The sequence below is a fragment of the Pipistrellus hanaki genome (assembly GCF_964339955.1).
Source record: "Pipistrellus hanaki genome assembly, chromosome: 19".
Taxonomy (NCBI): Eukaryota; Metazoa; Chordata; class Mammalia; order Chiroptera; family Vespertilionidae; genus Pipistrellus; species Pipistrellus hanaki.
Genome location: NC_140521.1, coordinates 6390023 through 6416396, shown reverse-complemented (window position 1 = coordinate 6416396; position 26374 = coordinate 6390023). Strand labels below are relative to the sequence as shown.

The following is a 26374-nucleotide window of genomic DNA, read 5'->3' as shown; positions in this document are numbered from 1 at the left end:
CTCTCATCGATGTTTCTAACTCTCTATCTCTCTCCCTTCCTCTCTGTACAAAATCAATAAAATATATTTTAAAAAAATAGAAGAAAAAAAAAGAAATCTTCTTTGAAGGTTCAACATCAATAGAGATTTTTAAATACGAATCAGAAAGAAAAAAAAAAGTAACGTTTGCTGATCAGATGGGTAAGGACACAGACACACTCAGCACTATTGTGGAATGTAAAAATGTACATACATAGTGACTTAGACCTATAAGATGTTATAAGGAAATATGAATTCATCTTTGTGTATATGTCCATATTTTAATATCAGCATAATTCAGAATATTTGCAAATTAGAACCAACCAAATATTTATCAATAGGAATAAGTTATGATGGTATATTAATACTACAGGATAGTATATAACCATTAAAGGTAATGAAATACATATATATTAACTGAAATGAGATGTCAGTAAATGTCATTAAATAAAAAACAAGATCTGGGGGAGATAACAGATCAACAGAAGGTCTTTTATACATGCATATAAGTACAACCAATGGACACAAAACTCTGGGGAGGGAGGGGATGTGTGGGAGGGAGGGAGGGAGGGGGGCAAAAAAAAATCAATAAAATATATTTAAAAAAATAAATAAATAAATAATAATAATTAGAAATGCAAAAAAAAAATTAAAAAAACAAAACAAAAAAAAACAAATAGTCGCAAAACCTATAGAGCATGATTCTGGTTTGTTTGCAGTGGCTGTCATTGCTTGTTGGGAATATAGATGATCTTCAGTTTATTTACACCGTTAGGTTATTGAGATAATCATAAAAATAAGGAAAGTTATTTTTATTTTTGGAATTAGAAAAGCAAAAACTACAAAATCCAAATACCAAAAAGCATTTTACAAGTTCTAAGAGGGTAGCACTCCCTTAACACAGAGAGTAACAGAGCAACTCTGATCTATCCTTTCAGACTTTGTACTCATGACTGCTAATTACCTTAGACACAGTGAATGAAGGGACGGGGGAGATGAGAGAGGAAAACAAAACAAATGTGCAAACTATTAAAGTGGAAAGACTAGGTAAGGCTATTTGGGTGTCATTATACTAGTATTTCAACTTTCCTGTAGGTGTGTCATTTTTTAGTAATCGGGGCAAGAAAATAAGTGCATATAGGACCCTAAGGTCTCACAACATGCAGGAAACAAAAAGCAGCATGCAGCCAGATTATTACTTGTATTTTCTGTTATTACCATGATGATGCTGGTTTCTTTTTTCTTCTTTTTCTTTTTCTGTAAATTTAATTTGTATGGTCGCAGGACACTCTCACAGTAACTGGACACCCACAGAATAATAGAAATAGTCTGAAAGAGGAAAAATTACAAATTCATGAATAATGATTACACTCAAGATATCAATCAGGAACAGTTACATGTAATGGATTAAACAAATAAATTGACAGTTGTTCTATGTAAGTCCCTTCAATTTCTCCGCCAACTCTCCACTCTCTAAGTTTTATGGTAACCACATTAATCCAGGCCTTCATCATCTCCGGCTTAAATACTCTTAACACCTTAAATCTTTATCCTTTCTTCAGGCTCCACTTGATCCTATTTCCTTTCTCTTCCCTCTCAGAAGTGCGGATCTACCAGCATCCTTTTCACTCAAGTGAGAAGTCCAAATTCCTAAACATGGAATCCAAAAGTTCTTTACAATATATATCTCTTCCCACCCACCTCTTCAGCCAAGTAAGATACTACCTTACCTGCAAACCTTAACTTAAATATATATGGAGAATCTGCCTAGTTGGTCACATATATCCTCTATTTGTTAGATGTTTGTATGTCTTCTTCACTATAGTGAACATATGTTCATATACATGCAATTATTAATTCATTTAGTAAGTGTATTATAGGCACTTATAATGTGCCAATCACCAGAACAGAAAATACTACCCTCAGCAAGTTTACAAACTAGTAGGAGAAGAAAAATATATGCCACAGAAATTAAAGAAAAGTTAAGTTATCGGTGTTTGTGATACATCCTTCTCTCTGCTAAAAGAAGGAGAGTTTTGATATATCAGCTCCTGGGTCATCCTTCATAACGCAGAATCTCAGTAATTAAAGAATAGCAATAATAAAAGAAGCTGGAGGGATTAAACTACATAATATCTGAGTCAACAAGGAAAATGAACAGAAAACAGCTAGATTTGGAGTGGATCAGAAATCTTTAAAGATGAGTCCACTGTTTTCCAATTAACAAAAGGCAGGTGTGAGGGATTAAATTTCAGGTCCAGATTGCCTATTCAGTGTTCATTTTTGAAAAATTAATCCTTAAGACAATAGAAAACAATCTAGTTTTTCAGGAAAAAACCAAAACATACCTCAACAAAGAAGACTAGATTTTCTAAAAGAGTAGGGTGTGTTTTCAAGTTGCCATCTTTAACTTCTAACAGATCACCTTTACATTTGCTGAAGACATCTAAAAACAGAAAAATATTTCATGGTTTTATTCAGCCCTGTTTCAATGTTATTCTTAGAAACACAATGTACAACATACTAAAGAATAAACAAATAAATATTAAAGCTTAATCAAGAAAGCCTCTCATCCTCACACAATAAATCAAATACCAAAGAATATCTATGTTAAGCTCTCTTAAAAGCCACATGACTATTGCTCTATTATCTTCAAAATACAAAAGGTGGCTTTATAAACTATATATTCTAGTGTCTGAGCCTTTTCACAAATAGGCCATTAGCACAATAAAATTAAGATTCCCAGTGAATAATTTAGAAGAACCTAAACATGCCATTAAGAGCATGGTAGAGATGCACCTTCATAAACAAATACCACATTTGATTTACAATCTTGTTCATCTTTTAATCCTCATTCTTCATTTGGGCAATAAAATTAAAAATGGTTTAGAATCCTGAGGAGAAATCCCTTATAGATATAAAATGCTTATGTATATCCTTTTACCAAATAATTCGATTTCTAGGAATTTAATCAAAGAAAATACTCAAATAAGTACCCAAACACTTATGTCTCAAGATCTTCATTTCAGCATTGTTAATATATGCTGTTAAAAATACTGCTATAAGTAACTCAAGTGTATATTATTTTTTTTTTTTTTTTTTTTTTAAATATATTTTATTGATTTTGTACAGAGAGGAAGGGAGATAGAGAGCCAGAAACATCGATGAGAGAGAGTCATCGATCAGCTGCCTCTTGCACACCCCCTACTGGGGATATGCCCGCAACCAAGGTACATGCCCTTGACCGGAATCGAACCCGGGACCCTTCAGTCCCCAAGCCGACGCTCTATCCATTGAGCCAAACCGGTCCTGGCTCAAGTGTATATTATTATATATTGGATGGAGAAAAGCATAAACAAATTTGGTACAATGATTAAAAACCATGGAATATTATCCAGTCTTCAAAATGAATGAAGTATACATGTAACTGAAATGCTAAGATATTCAAGATAATAGCAAATTACAGTCAGAAAAGCATACATTATACCTTTTCATGTTAAAAACAATTACTACTATGTCTTTCCATATATACATGTATGGGCAGTTTGGACTCCAAAGCGTCAACATTTCTTACTCTGAGGGAATGGGGCTGGCAAAGGGAAAGACCATACATAGCTGTGTACTATTTATATAATAGGAATCTATGGCTTTTGCAATAAAACATTTTAAAGTTAAAAGCAAATCTTAAATATACCAAAAGTATGTATTATTTTCAAATCCTCTTGCAAGTTTTGACTTAAAAAATAATGAGCTATTATCAGACAATCAGATACAAAAGGGGACAAAACAATAAGAATGCTTACCTTTTAACTGTTCTAGTAAAGACTTAAGAGTATTCTCTACTCGCTCCTGGATCTCTATTGTATCCTCTAAAATTGAAAAACAATGAAAAACATTCATTTTTTTTTAAGCAAGCTCAATACCTGCAAGCCACACGTAGGCAAAGACATTTTCTTTTCTCTAAAGAGACAGACAGACAGAGAAAGATGAAAGGAAAAGAAAAAAAAATTGAGAAAAGATAAAGGAAAAGATTTCTAGTCTAGAAGAACTAGAAATCTATGTGTTTCAAATACTCTAAAAGTCTAAATGATAGGACGGGATGCACAAACCTTATGATTCAGAAGGGGGAAAAACCACCACAGCCTAGAGTAGGGGTGTCGAACTCAATCAGAGAAGGGGCCAAAATCTAAAATCCAGCCTAAATCGCGGGCCGAATGGTTTACTGAACAGTCATAAACTGACAATATCATAAACTGACAGCGGAGTGCAGTGATGACAGCGCGGTGTGGGCCACATTGCAAGGCCTGGCGGGCTGGATTTTGCCCGCGGGCCTTGTGTTTGACACATGTGGCCTAGAGAATATTTGTGATTCTCACTGGTTTTAGAGCTTAGAAAGAAACTCTTCTCCACAAAGTTAAAAACTTCATTTTTCCTTTTTAAAGAATAGTTTATTGCGAAGCCAGCCCATGGTTGAGCAGCAACCTATGTGCCTGGAGATCACAGTTCCATTCCCAGTCAAGAGCACATGCCCAGGTTGCAAGCTCGATCCCAGTGTAGGGTATGTGAGGAGACAATCTGATTGATGATTCTCTCTCCTTATTTATATATCTTTCTCTCTCTCCTTCCCTCCTTTCCTCTCTGAAATCATTTAAAAATAAATATATTTTGCCAAAACCGGTTTGGCTCAGTGGATAGAGCATCGGCCTGCGGACTGAAGGTCCCAGGTTCAATTCTGGTCAAGGGCATGTACCTTGGTTGTGGGTACATCCCCAGTGGGGGTGTGCAAGAGGCAGCTGATCGATGTTTCTCTCTCATCCATGTTTCTAACTCTCTATCCCTCTCTCTTCCTCTCTGTAAAAAAAAAAAAATCAATAAAATATATTAAAAAAATTAAAAATTAAAAAAAAATATATGTATATATGTGTTTTAAAAAATATATAATAGTTTATCGATTTTTAAAGAGAAAAGGAAGAGGGAGAAAAAGAGAGAAACACCAATGTCAGAATGCAACATCGATTGGCTGCCTCCTGCACACCCCTACCAGGGATTGAGCCCACACCCGGGATGAGCCCTTGACTGGGAATCGAATAGGCAACCTCCTAGTGCACAGGATGATGCCCAACCCACTGAACTACACCAGCCAGAGCTAAGGGCTTTGTTTTTAAATAAATTCAATCTGAAATCTAAAAATAGTGTAACAAATTAAGAATTTATTTTTATTTATTTATTTATTCTTTTGAACCTAATAAGATTTCAAATATGAAAGGACTTAAACTTCTAAAACATTACTTTGTAACCTTTTAATGTACTTCCCTGTAAGCCAGACATTTCCAGAACAGCTTCCAGCTTCCATCTCCTTTAAAGTTTTAAATAGTGAGTTATAGATATTATGTGTTGCATTTACTAAGTGCAATGTTGCAATGACAAAGACCCACTAAATAGACTCAAGCAAACATAACTTACCTAAACCATTGGTATCCAGCTCATAAATATCACAAACAAGATAAAAAGAACTGGTCTGGCACTGAGAACAGCCAGAATTAAGGAATCCACCCATTCTGGTAGGCACAGGACCAAGGAAAGGATACTGAAAAAGAAAGGAATAAAGTGATGTTCTTTAAGTTCATGTAATTTCATACAAAATAAGAAAACAAATGTCTGTAACTAATGGATAAATATCTTAGTGATTAATTTACATACCGTTGATCAGCAAACTAGAGTAGCCCCTCCACCCTCTTTATCCACAGGGGATACATTCCAAGACCCCAGTGGATGGCTGAAACTGTGGATACTCTCAAACCTTGTATATACTATTTCTTTCCTACACATACATATCTCTGATCAAGTTTAATTATAAATCAGACAGATTAATAACTAAAATAAAATAGAACAATTATAACAATCCTATATAATAAAGATGTAATATGCAAATTGACCATCACTCCAACGTACAAGATGGCCACCCCCATGCGATCAAAGATGGCCACCACAAAATGCCAGCAGGGGAGGGCAGTTAGGGGTGACCACGCTGGCAGGGAGAGCAGTTAGGGGCAATCGGGCTGTTAGGGGATAGTAGTTGGGGGTGACTAGGCCTGCAGGGGAGGACAGTAAGGCGCGACCAGGCTTGCAGGGGAAGGCAATTGGGGGCTACTAGGCTGGCAAGAGAGGACATTTAGGGGTGACCAGGCCAGCAGAGGACGGCAGTTGGGGGTGACCAAGCCTGCAGGAGAGGGCAGTTAGGGGAAATCGGGGCACAGTGATTGCAACAGATGGCATCAATCAGGCTGGCAGGGGAGTAGCTAGGGGGCTCTCAGGCTGGCGGCAGGCAGAAGCTGTTAGGGGCAATAAAGCAGGCGATTGGTTGGGAGCCAGCAGTCCTGGATTGTGAGAGGGATCCCAGATTGGAGAGGGTGCAGTCTGGGCTGAGGGACAACTAATTTCATACACCAGACCTCTAGTATAACATAGTGAAAGTTAAGTGAATGTAGTCACTTGTTTCAATGAACTCCTTGATGAAGTCTTAGTATTATATAAGCTCAGTGCTTTTGGGAGCAGCACATTGCCAGCAATCAAAACATGTAATTTGCTTATGTCTTCCACCTATAAATTTAAGCCTTTTCTACCTTAACAGCACTTATCACACACTGTGGTCATAACTTTTGCAATCTGATGTACAACAGAAAAATAGTACAAATTTCCTCCCCGCCCCACCCCCCACAATTTTATGAATAGACGATTGCTTCTTAGTGTAGATTTTAGCAACCTCAGCATAAGACTTTTTTTCTTAATTGTGAACTTTCATCTTTTCACTTAAAAGGAAGCACTTTATGGCTTCTCTTTGGCATATCCAAAGTGCCGGCATTACTACTGTGTGCTTTGGGACTATTAAGTAAAATAAGGGTGACTTAAAAACAAGCACTGCGATACCCTGATAACCAAAGCAGCTACTAAGTGACTAAAGGGCAGGTAGTGTTTAAGTGTGAAAATGCTGGACAAAGGGATAATTCATGTTCCAGGTAGGATGGAGTGGGATAGAGCAGTGTGAGTGTGCTACTCAGAACAGCAAGCAATTTAAAACTTATAAATTGTTTATTTCTAGAAATTTCAGTTTAATTTTTTCAGACTGTGTTTAACTGCACGTAACCAACCGTAACTGTGGAAAGCATAACCAGGAGTAAAAGGAGACTATGTTAACAACTAAATCATTATATAGAAAATAGATAATCTATTAAAAATTTACCATCACCTTGCCCAGCTGGCGTGGCTCAGTGGTTGAACGTCAACCTAAGAACCAGGAGATCAGGGTTCGATTCCTGGTCAGGGCACATGCTCAGATTGTGGGCTCGATCCCCAGTAGGGGACGTGCAGGAAGCAGCAGATCAATGATTCTCTCTCATCTTTGATGTTTCTATCTCTCTCTCCTCTCCCTTCCTCTCTAAAATCAAAAGAAAAAATTTACCATCACAGCGCTGGCCAGTGTGGCTCAGGTGGTTGGAGCATTGTCCCATACATCAAAACGGTTCGATTCCTGATCAGGACACATATCTACTAGATGGCAGGTTCTATCCCCAGTCAGGGCCCATGGGAAAGGCAACACATTGATATTTCTCTCTCACATTGATGTCTGTTTCTCTCTCTCTTGCCCTTCTTCCCTCTTCTCCCTAAATATAAATGAATATATCCTCGGGTAAGGATTAAAAAATAATTTACTATCACCAAAAAATGCTATTTTGCTTTTCCTCACTTTCCAGTTTGGATATCGAAACAGCCTCTACAATCTCCTAAGTTTGTAATATTTGCCTTTTTCCTACAAATTTCATAAACTGGGACAAAATTCTGTTTCTTACAATTCACCCACCCAAATTATATTATTAAAAAGATAGTCATAAATTACTGAAGCTTTGATAATATATACCTGAATTTCCTTTTCAATAAATCGCTTTCCTGTCTCCAGGGCAGACTCCAGCTGTTGAAGGAGCAAACGAAGAATATCAACCCTGGAGGCTACACCGTTCTCAGTGGTCTTCTCCGAGTTCTTGGGTTCCACAGGGTGGTTAAGACTTGGGAGTCCACTGATCAGCCTCAATGTTAAGGAACGGATTCTTAACCACATGGTCTCCTCCTCCAAGGAAAGTTTCTTATGCTCTTCAGAAACATCCCTTTAAAAAAATCCCCAAACCATCCCTTTTACTAAATATGTTGCCTTTAAATCTTTCAAAGTTAACTTTCATCAGACAAGATGCCTTTGAGTGGTCCAGCTTTCATTTACTAGCCCAATGATCTTAGACAAACCAAAATCATCCAAGTCCCCACTTAGGTATCCATCAACAGGAATGACAACCTACCTAACACGTTATTTTCTCCTTAACTGAGACTTTTCTAATAATACAATTCAAATGACAGAAAAGTAAAAAGCAGAAGGAAAATGCCCTGATAACCAAGCATCCACCATATTAACAAACTTACAGATTTCAGATTTTTTGCAATACAGAGGTACTAAAAGTATGCAACTAAAAGTATTTATACAATTTATTTTAAGCAAATAACACAGGTTCACTATATTCATACCTTTTTCCAAACTGAATCTTTTTGTGATAGAATGTGTAGAAAAGATTAACATAGTAAGCCTGAGGCTATTAATTTAGAAGAGCCTTCTTATAAGGGTAGCTCTTCGCTGACGTCTGGAAACTTGGCACTCCAACTATTCTCTAAATGACAAGAGCGGCTCACTGTGCCTGGACTGCACAAACCTATTGTTTATGGTGACACCTATTTTCCTTCTGAGTGTCTAGAATGTTGGTACATGCTACACAGAGCATACCTATGTAATCAGATGCTAGAAACCTTGGGCACCAACTCTCTAATGGGCTTCTCTGAGCAGAAACATTGCACACTTATTACTGTATTTTCCATGGCTAGAAAAAGGAGCGAGTGTGATAGAGCACCTCCTGGGTGGGAGAGGTACTGGAAGTCTGTGCATGGAATTCTCCAGACTCCAACTGTATGTTTTTTCCCTTGCCGATTCTGTCATGTATCTTTTTATTATAATAAACCTTAGTTGTAGGACAATTATGTGATACCATAATCAATAAAATTTAAAAATTAAATAAATAAAAATAAAATAAAATAAACCTTAGTTGGGAGAGCAAGGATATATTAAGCCCCATGAGTCCTTGCCAATCACTAAATGTGTTCTTGGCAATCCCCAAGTCACAGTATATTCAGAACTACACCTCATAGACATATCTCTGCATGACCTATTTCCTTAGGTTCCACTTTCCTAGAAGCAGATCTGCTGAACTAAATAGTATATGAACTTTCAATCTTGATACATATACATATCACTAAAACTCCTGGTTAGGGAAGGTAATATAGTTTCACCTCCATGTAAACATATAAAAACGATTTTCCCACCATCTTGCTGAGCATAGTATTAATCCTTTTTATCTTCACCTGACAGGTTAAAACACTTTTATTGCTATAAGAATCATTTCTTTGAATTTCCTATTAAGCCATTTACCCAATTAGTTTTTTAGTTATCTTCTTCTCAGTTCTCTCTATATATGAAGGCTATTAATATATATAAAGAGCCCTGATCTTCAGGGGTTAAAGCATCTGGCAACACACCAGAGGGTCATAGTTCAGTGGTTTTATCCCAGACTTCAGTCAGGGTGCATGCAGGAGGCAGCCAATCAATGTGTCTGTCTCACATACGTGTTTCATACTCTCTCCCTCCTCCTTCCCTGCCCTTTCCCCATCCCTTCCACTCTCTCTAAAAAAAACTCAATGAAAAAAATACCCTCAGGTGAGGATTAACAAAAATATATATTTTGTTAAATATTTTCTGGTAAGCTGATATTTACCAACTTACCACATATCCTTAGACCTTTACTTCTATATTTGATATAATGCTAAGAAAGGCTTTCCCCAATCATTTTTATTTTGTATTTTCTTCTAGAATTTCTAATGGATTTTAACATAATCTTTAATCTATCTGGAGTCTGTTTGCATGGATGCTATGAAGAATAGAACTTTTAATCCCAAAATAGGGGCGAGATTTATTTTCTTCCTTTGGTTTACTTATATTTTCTGATTCCTACAATAAACATCCTATATAATAAAAGGCTAATTTGCAAATCAACTGAATGATAGAATGACTGGTCGTTATGATGCACACTGTCCACCAGGAGGCAGACACTCAATGGAAGAGCTGACCCCTGGTGGTCAGTGTGCTCCCACAGGGGAGCACTGCTCAGCAAGAAGCGGGGCTCACAGCTGGCAGTTGGACAGTTGGTGGGAAGTGGGCCTAAGCCATCAGTCAGACATCCCCCAAGGGCTCCCAGACTATGAGAGGGTGCAGGCCAGGCTGAGGGGACACCCTGTCACAGCTCCCCAATGAATTTCGTGCATTGGGCCTCTACTGTTATACTTGTGTAAAAAGGTTTTAAAAAAACCCAATTCTTAGATTCATTCTATTTCTTTAAATCGCTTGGGGGGTATACTTCCAATTACCTATCTTTTGGATCCCAGCTGAAGAAAACATTTAAGTCTCTGTTGTCTCGCAAGGTTTCCCATGGAATGTCATCTTCTTCTGGCCGAAGATTCATTGACCTTATACTTTCTGCTAAGCTGATTGATCTGTGATACAGAAAATATATTTATGTATTATTTAAGTTATAAACCAGCCATAAAAACGTATTAGCTAGGACTCTTGTTTTATTAGAAAGGAATGGAGGAAGAGAGGATTTACTATTAAGAAGTAAAGGCTCACCCTACCTAATTTGGCTCAGAGGATATAGCATCAGCCTGCGGACTGAAGGGTCCTGGGTTCAATTCCGGTCAAGAGCATATGCCCGGGTTTTGGGCTCAATCCCCAGTAAGGGGCATGCAGGAGGCAGCCAATCAATTATTCTCTCTCACAGATGTTTCCATCTTTCACTCTACTTCTCTTTCTGAAGTCGATAAAAATACATTTAAAAAAATAATAGTAGTAGTAGTAAAAGCTCATAGAAGATGAAAGAGAACCAAAAACAGATCATGCCAGCTTGAGTCTGAAAGCCCAACCAAAACAAAGTGGATTCCTGAAATCCCATGTGTGCAGGGATCCTTATAAACACAATATTTCCCAGAGTCTAGCTGGCTTCTGTATGGAACCTAGCAGTACTCTCATTCCCATGACATATATCAAGTTCTCTATCCCTTTCTTTCCTGCATCCCCTCCTATTTACTCATTTCCCCCCCATTTTCCTTAGCTTAAACCTGTTAATGTCACCCATGAGCACATTAAAGGCTCTCAGCATTTGATCTTATCCCTTAGTTCCTTTTTAGCTCTTATGCAAGCCTATATAATAAAAGCCTAATATGCAAATTGTTTGAACAGTTCAACTGCTCTCTATGACATGCTCTGACCACCAGGGGGCAGTGTGGAACATGGTAGACGTCATGGCAGGCATCAGTGCTGGCAGTGGGCAGGAGTGGAGGTCCTGCCAGCCCCAACAGGCTCCAATAAGAGCAAGAGCACACAGGATGGTGGAGCAGGTGAGCGGGTGGTGCCAAGCCAAGGTAGGTGTGAACAGGGGCCCAATTGCCCCACCCATCACCCCGCAGACAGAAGCGGGGCCACCGCCCAGCTTCCAGGTGCTGAAGGAGTTGGGTGGGGTGCCTGGTCACGATCAATTGCCCCCCAGGCAGAATGGTGGAGCAGGTAAGGGGACAATGCCAGGCTATGGCTGGGTGTCAGGTGGGGCTGCGGTGGTTTGGGCGCTAGCTGGGGCCTGATCCCAACAGGCCACTCCAAGGGACCCCACTCATACACAAGTTCATGCACCAGGCCTCTAGTACTTACATATTTGCTTCAAGTAGAAGGTCTAACAACATCCGTTCAGTACGGACTTGTGCAAAATGAAGAGAATTATTCAGCCTGTTCCTAAAAGCGATAAACTCTGGAATCTTCTCAAATGCACCATATTTGTAAGCTTGAATAATATATTCTGAGGTCTGGGAAGGAAAGACATTACCTTGGTATAAATATTTCACAGGTCAGACAATGAAGTCAAACTAAAATTAAGTAAAATGTTTAATCTAATTTTTAAAGGCCTTGATCACCAAGTAGATCAGGGGTCTTCAAACTACGGCCCGCGGGCCACATGCGGCCCGCAGAGGAGTCTGATCCGGCCCGCCAGGTTTTTTGGGCAGTGAGCGCAGCCGAGGTGTTACAGTAGGAATTAGTAGTTCATATAGTCCGGCCCTCCAGCTCTCTGAGGGACCGTGATCTGGCCCCCACTTTAAAAAGTTTGAGGACCCCTGAGGGCTTTTAAAAGATCATTTTCCTTCTTTCCTATACCAGAGTCAAATGTCTTCTTTATTAATATTACCACTAGTAATACTTAGCTGCTGCTGCCACCACACAAACTTTTTCTTTGAGTTTTATCTTTCAATTCAACAGGACTGGAGGTTTGTTATACCACATCAGTCAAAAATTTTGTTTGTGCCATTATGGAAGGGATATTACTCCATGTTTTTCTGCATCTAAGACAAACTATTTTATACAAAGGTTCCAAAACACTAGAATAATATAACCACACTATCAACACCACCACCCCCTCTCCTCCAAAATCACTCTCCTTCAGAAAAAAAGGCTGCTGCTCGGTTTTGTTTATTTCTAAATACAGTATCACAAACGTAAGGCATGTATTATATCAGGATAGAAATAAGGCGCCAAACAAAAGACCTATAAAAACTCATGTCATAATCTGTTCTGAGAACAGAAAGACTTCAAGAACCAGGCTACTACTTGTCCATCCAAACTACCTAAGACCTCTGCTAGAAAATTCCATAAGCAAGTAAGTGAAGGCAACACTCACCACATCTTTAATTTAGATTAATACACATTTACAGATGAAATATTATAAACAGAGGCAAGATAAAGAATTCTCAACAGAAATTCTGGCACAACAGAACAAAATCTCAGGGAAGAACATTTCATAGGTGGACCTATGCCATCAGGATTAGAAGTCAGGAGGGCACCCCTCGGACCAAGAAAAGTGTGAAGTTCAAAGCTGATGTCTGCCCTAAAAAATCCTTTCTAGATCCTTTCCAGTCTTTTTGGCATAACCTCAATCAGTTTTGCCCCCATCTCCATAACGTTCCAATTATCTGCCCAGTATGAAAATAGGCCAATAGTTAACAACATACCCTCTGATACACAGCCTCGCAGGGTTCATTTCAGGCCGCGGGATTGCGCCACGGGCGCTAATTCAACTGCATTCGATGCGGCTTTTAAACCCCCATGGGACACCTCGGCGAGCTGTTTGCCTGCAGTATCTGGAGAAATTAAAGACGGACGGACACAAGAAAATTAAAAAGATTACTTGTGATCCTGCAGGTTTAAAGAAGGACTATCTGAAAAAGCTCAAGTGTACCTTCTTGCCTGATTAAAAGACAGTGATAGGCCCTATAAGAAGAGGCCAGGACACTCTAAACACATATGCCTATCCGATGGCCACTTGGCTTGGAAAACATAGCAAGGTTTGCCAGCAGCCCTTGCAATAGGAACTTAGAAGTTGAAGGAAAAAAAAAACAGCTGGTTAGGAACATATAATCCAGAAATTAATCAGGATAAAATATGACTTCGGTGATTCCAATCAAATTTATTAATTACAGATCCAAAATATTATGTTAAAAAGCAAGAACCCAGCCTTAACTGAGTGTAGAATCAGTTTTAATTTGAAGTGGTCCATGGACTACCACTTTAGAAAAAGGCACCAGCTTTAAAAAGAGAAAACGGAGGCAACAAAGAGGGAATGTAGTCCTTTAACAGACTGAGAAGGTAACTCTAGCTCTCTGGTTGTTCTTTTGACGATAGTCCTCCTTTAATGCCGTGGTAAACTGTCACTGCAGAACTAGGAAAGGGCTCGAGCAGCTACCAACAGGGCAAAAGCTGGGAAAGGACTACAATTTGAAGAAACACCCCCTATGAGAACTGCAGGCAAAACTGGAAGCCACTGGCACTTTAAAGCCTTCTAAATATCAGAAAATGTTGTCCGTACTTATGCCTATTCATGTATGAACCATTGAAGCTATTTAGATCCCATTTGGATTCCTGAAATGAACCCTGGTCACTAAAAATTTGCATAATACATGGACATCCAACCCCTGTAATAATATCTATGGATACCTAAAATAAAGACTTTTAAAGGGAAAATTTTTAAGTATAAATATATAAGTAACTTTTGAAGATATGAAAATCTAGCACTAATTCTCACATTGTAAAAATCTCCTCCCAAGTAATGACGACAGCAGACAATAACCTTCTCAGAGAGAACATTCCTGTGCAGACCTTCCAAATATAACTTTCAATCCCACAGCACAAAGCCTTAAAAAGCAGAAAACCAGACTTTCCATTTGGGAGTAAAAGGATTTTTTCAAAGAGCTAGTTAGGAATTGAAATACATCAGTCACTCAAGGAAACACCAAATGGAGACACTAAAAACTACCAAGAATGAAAGATATAGAGCGTAGAGTTTTTGTTTCCAGAGAGGTATTTCTAATACTACACCAGAAGATTTAACACATATAGTACCAACACTACAACCATGATCTTTCTCAGCCTCAAATTCCTACAAGAAACATCCACACCAGTCTCCATTTTCGTATTTTGGGACTGAGGCTAAGCACTAAGGCTTAAGGTGTGTTTTCCTTGCTATCTTGTGTTTGCTTTTGTCTCCAGAATCTCCAAAGATTATCTATGATTAAGTAAGTTCTGTCTTCCCAGTTAGTAGTAATAAAAACAAATGTGTCAAGTAGAACATCCTAGTTCCAGATCGATAAAACACTATAATTTTATCACAAGCATTGAGATGAATTGTCATTCCTGACATACACAGCCATCAGCAAAACACCAAAGATACAAAAAGCCACTGAGGTCATGTCCCCTCTAATCGCTCCTGGGGATCTCCTTTCTCTGTGTGTTCAAAACAACTCTTCAGACACAATTTTTGTGGGGGAATACTTAATGCTTAACTATAGTTTAAATAATGTACCTTTGTTGGCCAAGTCATGAACAACATGACTCTTTAAGAATGTTAAATGACTGGAAACAAGTAAAACCAGCCACCAGGCTTGAATTAACGCCTTATTTATCCCAACTCCCACTTCAAATCTATCTGAGAAACAAAACTTTGAAAAGAATTCTTCAGGAAATCAAATGTTTAACTAACCTCTTCCTTAAAATATGAAAATGAGAGCTAGAATGAGATTTAAGTAACAGTTTTTTCTTTAGTGATAGCAAAACTCCTTGAAAACAGAAGGCAAAGCATAGATAATTGAATGCACAGTGAAAACTCAAGAGATTTATAACTGCCTACTTGTGCTCAGGAATTTTAGAAATCCAAGGTCCAAGAGAGACTCCCTGACCTCTAAGCCAGGCCAGCACCTTCTGATCAATATGTTCAAATGCTGATGCCTACTTCCCTCTCTCCCTGGTAGGAGCTATGGCACAAAATGGAATCTGAACAGATACCAACCACTTTGGGGGGGAGAGGTCAAAGGGGAGGAAAATAGAGCTCAAAAGCTAATAAATGAAGAACACCAGTCCTCGAGGCCATGCCCTGAAACTTGTCCAGACATAATTATTACAAGCTCCATATTCTAGTGTTGAGAAATGCTTCTGCCCTGCCCTGGCTCTAGCAGATAGATTAGCCAAAGCTGTTATAGTTACAAAACTTTTTTTTTTTTAAATCCTCAGGAGTGTTTGTCATGAAGAACCCCAGAAACCAGCTTCCTGGCCCAGTTTCTTGATTGTTATTAGAGAAGAAATTGGACTGATATGGGCAGATATCTGGAATGGCCCAATTCCAGGCGATGAGTCTTGGAAGCACATGAGAACCAAGTTGGCAGTGACCATCCTAGAAGACATGCCTTATCTTCACACATGTTCCTGGGTAGTTCTGCATAGTTGGTCGACTGAGTAGAGACCATACACATGGCTTTTCCACAAAAACGACTGCTTAACTGACAAGTGGAGACCAAGTCTGCTTGCAATGAAAAATATGGTGCAAATCCCATCCTTTCATTATGGCACATAAAAGCTCTATCTTATTCATTGATGAAATGACCTACAATTGGTCAATTTTATCATTCTAAGAAAACGTAAGTGCATTTGCTGTTGACAAAGAGCACAGTGGTTATAGACTTCAGGAATAAATCAAGGTAATAGAGCACAGCTGCTATCGCAGAATCTTACACGGTATCTCATGCCCTTGGAAAAAATCTCTAAGAGATTAAAAGACCGACCTATGAGCATAAAACTTCCTATTCTTTTAATACCCAGTTTTAACACCTTTGTATGGATCCTATTAAACAAGCCTGTTCAGCCTTGGCCAGCAAGCTATGTCATACAGGCACTTGCAAATACAGCAAGGTACACCCTAACAAGTGTACCTATGACATGGCGAAGATGCTCTCATGTGCATTCAGCAGGCAAGACAATAAAATAAAATAAAAAACTTTTTTTTCCACTTACATCTTTCTGGTTGGAGTGGAAAAACCTGAGTGCGAAGTTACAGGATTGGGATGCAGCAGCATACAGTCCTAGGGATTCAGCGTATCGGGTCAAAAGATAACTAGATCGGAAGCAAAGAGAAAAAAAACATGTTATACTTACCCACCTATAATATCATATACTATACTTCAAATTATTTTGACAGAGAAATAGTAAGTATATGGAAAATTTAAAACATCTTGCTACAGAAATCTAATTTACCAAATCCAATTTTTAAAAAAGAATGAAGTTAATTCAGTTTTGGGGAAGCTCTAAGATCAATGCCATGCTTTCTTATACTCAGATAATCAATGGAGCACAGATTATGAAAGAACAGAATACTGTCTTCCTAAAACAGGTCTACAGGGAATAGAGAAAATATCCCAATTCATCATAAAGAATAGTTCCAACGCAAATTCAAAGAATCTCTGAGGACAACAAATGAAGTACAGGTGTCAACCTCAAGTCCAAGCCAAAAGTAAAGATTTCAAAACCATGTATGCTGCCAAAACCGGTTTGGCTCAGTGGATAGAGCGTCGGTCTGCGGACTGAAAGGTTCCAGGTTCGATTCCAGTCAAGGGCATGTACATTGGTTGCGGGCACATCCCCAGTAGGGGGTGTGCAGGAGGCAGCTGGTCGATGTTTCTCTCTCATTGATGTTTCTAGCTCTCTATCCCTCTCTCTGTAAAAAATAAATAAAATATATTTCTAAAACACACACACACACACACACACACACACACAACCACATATGCTAAGAAAAAGGGTTCGAAGTATATAGCCATTCGTTGTCTCTGAGGAAAACTTTCTTACCATTTCTAAACTGCAATTTTTAACATTATTACAAAATGCTGGCAAATATAAATTCTTTCAATGGGTCATAATACATGATTATTTCATCTAAAAAGCTTAATACCAGGAACAACTTTACTGCTAAAATCAAAATGTTCAATTTTCATGTATCAGAGCCCCACACTGTTGTAGCTGACTGCTCATTATTCAGAGTATATACTACCAACCCAATGGTATCATGCTGGATATGCTTAGCATCAAGGCTGGAGTACAGATCCAACACAGGTTCAAATGCTCCCAGCATACAGTAGATTCGAACAAGCAGCAATTTGAATTGAGCATTGGAAGGGCTATGGATTAATCCCTCTTCCAGCAAAGTCAGGGCCTGCCACACAGCAGTCTCGTCACCTAGAACCAAAATATAATAGCATTACCCACAGCTCCTGACAGCAAATATAGGGTTCTCAAAAACAAAAACTTACATCACCTCCCCTAATTATTCTAAGAATGAGTTTAGATGACAGAGAATACATTTTAGATACATACCTGTAAGCAAAACAGGTTATTACCTAAATAGTTACCTCAATTCTTAAATATGCATCTATAAAATTGACCCAAAACTTTAAGCTGCCAGGTCTTATAGAGGGAAGTTATGGAATCTCAGAGTCCTAGATTCCAAGAAGAGACGAACTTTGAAGGAGAACTGGTGTCACCAATCTTTTCCACTTCAGGATTTTCCTACAAGACCCAGATGCTTTCTCTAAACCTCATTTTTTTTTTCTTGTATATATAACTCTACCAATAGGGTATCAAATAGTATTTGAAAAAAATTGTTCATTCATAATCAAAATAAAGTGATACACATTTTGAGCCACCAAAACCCAATTCACATGTAACTATAGTATTAAAGATTAAGTAAATTCTCTTTTAAGAATTTAGCGCCAATTTGGCTCAATGGGTAAGAGTGTCAGCCTGCAGACTGAAGGGTCCTAGGTTCAGTTCCAGTCAAGGGTATATGCCCAGGTTGCTGGCTCAATCCCAAGTAGGGGCCATGCAGGAGACAGCTGTTCAATGATTCTCTCTTATCATTGATGTTTCTATCTCTCTTTCCCTCTCTCTTCCTCTCTGAAATCAATAAAAATATATTTTTTAAAAAGCAGAGGAATCCTTTTAAAAATAAATTTTAAAAAAAATCTACCTAGCCCAGCCTTCATGACTCAGCAGTTGAGCATCCAACTATGAACTAAAAGGTCACAGTTCGTTTCCCAGTCAGGGCACATGCCCAGGTTGCAGACTCCATCCCCAGTGTTGGGTGCATGAGGTAGCCAATCAATGATTCTCTCTCATCATTGATGTTTCTATTTTTCTCTCCCTCTCTTTTTCACTCTGAAATCAATAAAAATATATATTTTTTAAAAGAATCTAAAGAAATAACATGAAATGCAGATTAAGCTTTATTTACAAAAATATTCATTGTATCGTACTAATAAATGGGGGTGATTGAATAAATTATAGTAACACCCACCCATGGAAACATCATACAGCCATCTGATGTTAACAAAGAGTTTTTAATAACAAGGGTAAATATTTTTATAATAATTATCAGTAAAACACATACAGAAAATTCAAATTAGCATGAAGAGTTCATCTTCAGTCTAAAAAATATGCAGAGGAAGGAAAAGGAAATGTGCAAAATCTTAGACTGCCTGTGGGAGCAGGAAAAGTGAAATTAAAATAAATTGCTTTCCAAAATCTTTTTATGCTACTTTTATAATCAGGAAAAAAACAAACAAACAAACAAAAAAAAAAACAAAACAGCTAAAGTAAAACTATTAAGCTTTTAAAATTATACTGTATATGCTTTTTTAATCAAGGAAAAAGAAACAAGTTAATAAAAAATTGAAGTTCTAGATAAATATCTATAATCTTACCCAAACCATGTGAACTACACATAATCTAGTTAAACTACCATTAGGATTTTAATATAATGCTTCTGAACTATAATTACTTTACACAGTAGTAGTCATAGCATATATCCAATTTTGCATTCTGCTCTTTTATTTGTGTTTTCTCATGTTGCCTACATTTGAGCAACACTAGATATCCAACCTGAAGATAAAAGTCATGGGTGGCTCCTAGCCTCAAGAGGCTCAGAACTGAATAAAAAAGAGAGTTGAGCCCTAGCTGGTTTGGCTCAGTGGATAGAGTGTCGGTCTGTGGACTGAAGGATCCCAGATTTGATTCCAGTCAAGAGCACTTGTCTGGGTTTCGGTGATAGGAAAAAAAAAAAAAAGAATACATCCATAACTGTACATACATAGAAATCTGGGGATGCAGACAGAAGCTGGATTTTAAAAAGGCACTATAAATTACCCTGAAAAGGTTGGCCTTTATCCTCAGCAAAATAGGGCACCTCTGGAGAATTTCAAGCATGAGGATAATAATATCAAAACTGAGTACTTTGTGAAATGATCCATGAGGACAGGGGTTGTATCTATCTTGCACTCCCTCCCCAGTCCTTTGTTTCTTTTTGGTTTATTCTATGAATAACATCAATAAGTATCTAAAGTTATTTTTTCCTCTAAAAACTACTAGTAAGAGTCCTAGCCAGTTTGGCTTAGGGCAGTGGTCGGAAAACTCATTAGTCAACAGAGCCAAATATCAACAGTATGATTGAAATTTCTTTTGATACACATTTTTTAAAACTTAAAACTTCTAACGCCACTTCTTCAAAATAGACTTGCCCAGGCAGTGGTATTTTGTGCAAAAGCCACCCGCAAGGGGCCAATGAGCCACATGTGGCTCGAGAGCTGCAGTTTGCCGACCACAGGCTTCGGGGACAGAACATCAGCGTGCAGACTGAAGGGCCCCAGGTTCGGTTCTAGTCAAGGGCACATGCCCAGGTTGAGGACTTGATCCCCAGTAGGGGACATGCATGAGGCAGCCAATCAATGATTCTCTCATCTTTGATGTTTCTATCTCTCTCTCTTCCTTCTCCCTTCCTCTCGGAAATCAATAAAAGATATATATTTTTTAAAAATCCTGCTAATATGAGAAAATGTTAGGGGGATGCAATCTAAAGAAAAGGCAATCTCAGTCCTAGCTAGTTTGGCTCAGTGGATAGAGTGCTGGCTTGCGGATGGAAGGGTCCCTGGTTCCATTCTGGTCAAGGGCACATGCACAGGTTGCAAGCTCAATCACCAGTAGGGGTGCAGGAGGCAGCCAATCAATTATTTTCTCTCATCATTGATGTTTCTTTTTCTCTTTCCTTTCCTCTCTGAAATCAATGAAAATATCTATTTTTTAAAAAAGAAAAGACAATCTCAATGCCATTTGCAGAATCATACTTTACGATGTATTATATTTTTGTCTTAAATGGGCTAATCAGAACTGTATTCCAAAAGAGTGCATTTTCCTGTAATTTTTTAATAAGAAAAAAAGGTCATAATTTTTTATTAGAATTAGATAGAGTATAAAAACAAACACAGAAAGAAACTGATAATTTTGCTATATATAATTTTTTAAGTGAGTAAAGGGGCTATTCCATTCCATGGGCCTATACATCCATCTCTGAATCAGTTTCTCTATATTTTAATTGTTGTGGCATTGTAATAGGTTCTCTACAGTCATTACTATTCATAAATATTTTTAAAAAGAATAGATATCCACTAATTTAAGATTTTCCTGATTGCAGGGAGGGGGATACATGGAGACTTACCCTAGAGAAGGACAAGGAAGAAAAATCTAAAAGCATAAATCAAATTCTTAAATTATGTAATTAGTCCATGAAATTATAGTCAATTAAAAAAAAGAGTAATATCAAACTGAAACGATTGCTCCTTACCTGTTTCTCTCCATATATCAATAAGCACATGGACAGCAAGGAGACAGTAATAGTCTGAAAACTGCAATTCGGTTTTCAAACAGGATTTCCCTGCAGGGGGGGAAAATCATCTGTATTTAACATTTATTTAACTATTACTGCTCCAAAGAAGTTTTATAGATCAGGCACAGTGAGAAGAAGGAAAGAAGAGGGGGGAAAGAAAATAAGAAGAATGGTAAATATAAGCCATGAACTAAAGGATTCAAATGGTGAGACTAGACTCAGCTGGAACAGAAGGGCTCCAGAACAGAGGTGGAATCCAAAATGGTCCAACAGCGAAAGCAACAAGATTTGAAAGGCTTTAGGGGAAGCACAGAAGCCAAGGCCATGTATAACTAAAGTAATGTTCTGCTCATTACTTCACCTAAATTTCCAGAATGCTGTTAAAGAAATACTGGTATCATCTAATCAGATATTTTATCACACCTAGCAATCTGAAGATCTTCTACTTCTAAATACCTCACAATTTACAACATTCTTTTTGTTCACTTGCGTAGGAATATAAGCAGAAAATGTGACAATATCATAAACTATGCGATTCATATGAGCTCACCATATCGGGAAGAATATGGACAATATAATTAGTTAAAACTCCAAGCTTATTTAACACTGTGGGCCAACTATACTTAAATTTTTAAGAAATAAAATGTGGAAGAAAATAATAATAATAAAGTTCCAAGCTTTAGAAAGGCTTTGCATTTTGTTACTTGGGTAGTCTTGCCACTTGACAAAATATTCTCTTTACCAATCTCATTAAAACAGGATTGAATGATTCAAAACAAAACTAACTTCGAAGTCTTAGCTTATCAGAGAATAACTGCACATTTTGAAAGGTTGCTCACCAAATTCCAGTCCATGCTGGTATCTTAACATCAGTTCTCTGACCACACTTAATTTCTGACTTTTATCCATCGTGTGGTACAAGCCTAGTAATCGCGTCAGCTGCACCACACACAAATGCTGCTGTAGAGCTCGGATGTCAGCAGGCAGTGCCAGCTTATCCTCTGTTGGTGTTGACAAAGGAACAACTCCAAGTAACTGATTAATAAACTGCAGAGTGGGGAAAAAAGAGGACAGGTCTCAAAACAGATCTCGTTTTTTCTAGAAAAATAGAAACATCAATGATGAGAGAGAATCATTGATTGGCTACCTCATGCCATAATTAAAAAATACTGAAATGGTCTAGAAAAAGACATCAATCAAGAAAAAATAAAAATTAAAACCCCTTTACTATACCATTTTTATTCACCAAACCATCATATTTAAAGTAATGAAATAAAATATACATTGTTTTATTTGATATTTTGATAGTGTTAATTATATTTTAAAGTTAAAGTCGATGTTTAATTTTATCAGGTATCTAAATGATTATATATTTAAATATAAGGTGCACCCCACACCTATAAAGCTATATACAGATTAGAGGCCCGGTGCACGAATTCATGCATGGGTGGGGACCAGCCAGCTGCCATGATGGGGGTTCACTGAGCCGGGCAGCAGGAAGAAGGAGACATGGGAGATTGGCCAGCCCCACCTCCAATGGGGGCGGGGGGGGGGGGGGGGTTGATTGGGGAATGAGGCTGGCTGGGGAGAGGGGCCACGAGAGGTTGAGGGGAGGAGGGCCCCAATCAGGTGGTTGGCCACTGCAGTGCACATCATAGTAACTGGTCGTTCCAGTCATTCTGGTCATTCCAATGTTCGTCACTTGGTTTTTATCCTATATAATAAATGGCTAATATGCAAAACGACTGGTCACTATGACATGCACTGATCACCAGGGGAGAGATGCTCAATGCAGGAACTGCACCCTGGTGGTCAGTGCGCTCCCACAAGGGAGTACCACTCAGCCAGAAGCCAGGCTCACAGCTGGCGAGCACAGCGGCAGAGCCTCTCCCACCTCTATGGCAGAGCCAAGGATGGCTAACTGCCAGCTTAGGCCCACTCCCCACTGGCAGTTATCCCCCTAGGGATCCCAGACTGCAAGAGGGTGCAGGCCGGGCTAAAGGACCGCCCCCCTCCACCCAGTTTAAGAATTTTGTGCACCAGGCCTCTAGTATATATAGATTATGTATGTGACTATAATTATGAGCAATAAATAAAATAATGAAATATATTAGACATTCTAACCACTTTGACTCTATGCTATTTTATTTTCCTCAATTAGAGGTTAGTCCCATTTTAAAAGAATTTGTCTCCTAATTCACTGGGACAACAGTTCCCAGTTTGAACCTTATTGGGCAGTTTGCAATCCTCTTACAAACTGCTGAGCAGCAGAATCCCACATTTAAAAGGTTGTGGCAGCAAATTACCCTCTCAATGAAAAATTTACATAGAACTACACAACTCATTGCAGCAGCTTTAAATCCTTTGTGTCACAGAACAATGACTACCTTATCATTGCTAGTATTCCAGCATTCCTAGAGGGTTCCTCTCACTGCATCACTATGATGGGATCCTGTGAGATCACCTAAGGTTTTCAAACATACCAGCAAAGCAGAGGGGCTGGTACCAGATTCATACTGCCAAACCTTTATGAATCTCAGTTGATGACAATATAAGTGTTCCTCTAATGCATTCCCATCATTTGATGCTTCAACTTACAAGATGGCAAGCATTAGAAGACATGATCAGTTATTCCCTAGCTTAGCCCTCAGCACATAGTTAAGTGCTACAAACACTGAATGAATCTCTCCCACATGGTTCCATAGTCTGCTTAAATCCCTTCAGAACATGAAACTCAAACACTAATTTTAGAGAATTCTGGCCACTAACAAGATCTTTTTCTCACTAAATTCTCAATTCCCTGTAACAATTTGCTGGTTGAGTGGAAGAGAGAGGTTTGGTTCTGGTTCTCATCCCTTTCCTAGAAGAGAGCTTTCAAATATGAAAAAGTAAGTAACAATACTTTCAAATATGAGAAAGTAAGTAAGTAAGAATACTATTCTGCAATAAAAAGAAATGAATTACTGATACATTTAACAAATGCATGAATCTCCAGGGTATTATGCTGAATGAAAAAAGCCAATCTCAAAAGGTTATACATAATATGATTCCATTATATAAAATGGTTAAAATGATAAAATTGTAGAAATAGAAACATTAGTTGTTGCCAGAGGGTAGGGGTGAGGAAAAGGGGAGGTTCAGGGAGATGTCTGGGGGTAAAAAAGAGTAGCACATGGGATCCTAGTAGTGAACTGGTCTGTATCTTGGTGGTGGTGGTGATCACATTAATCCACATGTATTACATACTGCACTAAAAACACAAAACAGCCCCAGCCAGTTTGGCTCAATGGACAGAGCATCGGCCTGTGGGCTGAAGGGTCCCAGGTTCGATTCCAGTCAAGGACACATGTTGGGGCAATCATCAATCAATGATTCTCTTTCATTATTGATGTTTCTCTCTCTCTCTCTCTCTCTCTCTCTCTCTCTCTCTCTCTCTCTCTCTCTCTATATATATATATATATATATATATATATATACACACACACAATATATATATATATCCTTCCTCTCTGAAATCAATAAAAATAAACAAACAAAAAAACACCACACTCACAAATGAATGCATACAAAACTTGGGAAATTCGAATGTCAGTGGATTTTATCAATATCAATTTCCTAATTATGCTATAATTATGCACTATCTTAGCATTAGAGCAAAATGAGTGATGGGTATACAGTGTTTTCTGCATTATTTCTCTTTTAACTGCATATAAATTTACAATTATCTCAAAAACACATACATAAAAACAAAAAAGGAGAATCTACCGACAAAGGGCTTTTTCTCATTGTGGCTTAACTTAACAAGAAATCATGCCTTTAATCTGATAGCCCCTAGAGTACTTGGCTTGATAGGGCAGTTATCTTGATATCTCATGTTCACCACTCTCTCACATTTTAGAAAGGAAGCCCAAACACTTAACCTAGTTACAACAAATACAGGCACCCAACAGGATTCCAAATAGTACTTACTTTTGTACACTGTGCAGCAGGCAAGAGATCAACAAACACCTTGAGGTCTGTAAAACAGCAAGGTTTATCCCCAAACTTCTTAAAATACTGAAACATTAATTCTTCTGGGTCACCTAAGAGAGAAAAATAAAAACCATTAAATTATTCATGGACTGAAGCAATTCCTAATTTAAGCAAAGGTCTGATTTTGAAAAAATCTTTATTTCATTAGATTAAAATTTTGTTTGAATGCTTGAATAAGTGTGAATGAGATTAACAATGAGGGCTGGAAGGTAGCTTGAGTAGTTAAAAATAAAAATACTTTTAAACGGAGTAGAATACACTTAGGAAATGTGAAGCTTTTCATTCAATTAAAATTTAAACAGTTAAAAAGTTTTCATTAAAGTTTAAAGAGCTATGTTTACATGCAAACATTAAATAAACATGCTTCTCTCTACAACAGTTCCTGAACTACTGCAGAAGTATCACATAAATGTTAATTAAATGAAAGGTAATGTTGGTTAATAGCCACACCAACAGAAGAGAAAATAAGTGGGAAGAACCACAGGCCAATAACTCCAGCAAGATCACCCACTATTAAAATTTTAAACCTGGAAATGCAGAAAGCTACCAGTTCATTTTATTTTTTCCTCAAATTAAAAACAAAACAAAAAATAATAATAATAAACATAAAATGTTCTCTTATTGAGCTAGATTTAAGAAGCGGAGATTCTAACCACGGAGTTCTGCAAGATTTTAGGTCCCAGTTCCTATTCACATGTCTCTGGGAACAGAGCTCCCTCTAACCAGATTTTCACAGGACTCTGTGATCCCAAAGAGACTGAAAATCACTCACCGGTCTGGTTAAAAAAATAAAAAATAAAAAAGGTTTTTTTTAATTGTGGACACTAGACAAATTCACTAATTTATAAGATGCGGGCTGACAATAAGGAAGAGAAAGATAGAAGATAAATATATTAAGTGTCAAAGCAGAGCCAAAGACTATTATATCCAGCTTTGCAGAAAAAACAGTAATCTGGAATCTATTTTAATAATATTTTACTACAGGGTCATGCAAAAATTTTCATTTGCAATTCTGGAACTAATATACACAGATTATTGGGGCAGACCCAAGAAAGAGGTTAACATAGAATTCAAAATGGATTGTGAGTAATCTACATAGGGAATG

The 26374-nt window shown here is 37.9% G+C and overlaps 1 protein-coding gene across 1 annotated transcript in view; it reads right to left on the bottom strand.

Annotated features, from left to right (window-relative positions):
• The window catches only part of NAA25 (N-alpha-acetyltransferase 25, NatB auxiliary subunit), a 53577-nt gene that overhangs the window by 6971 nt on the left and 20232 nt on the right, over positions 1-26374 (bottom strand). The window contains exons 11-22 of the mRNA XM_084868147.1: positions 25207-25319; positions 22076-22283; positions 21195-21284; positions 17578-17758; positions 16541-16640; positions 11864-12015; positions 10531-10656; positions 7934-8177; positions 5482-5605; positions 3822-3887; positions 2367-2464; positions 1237-1347 (exon numbers count right to left, since the gene is read on the bottom strand). Of these exons, the coding sequence (XP_084724273.1) occupies positions 1237-1347; positions 2367-2464; positions 3822-3887; positions 5482-5605; positions 7934-8177; positions 10531-10656; positions 11864-12015; positions 16541-16640; positions 17578-17758; positions 21195-21284; positions 22076-22283; positions 25207-25319 (1613 nt within the window). The remainder of the gene's footprint in view (positions 1-1236; positions 1348-2366; positions 2465-3821; positions 3888-5481; positions 5606-7933; positions 8178-10530; positions 10657-11863; positions 12016-16540; positions 16641-17577; positions 17759-21194; positions 21285-22075; positions 22284-25206; positions 25320-26374) is intronic.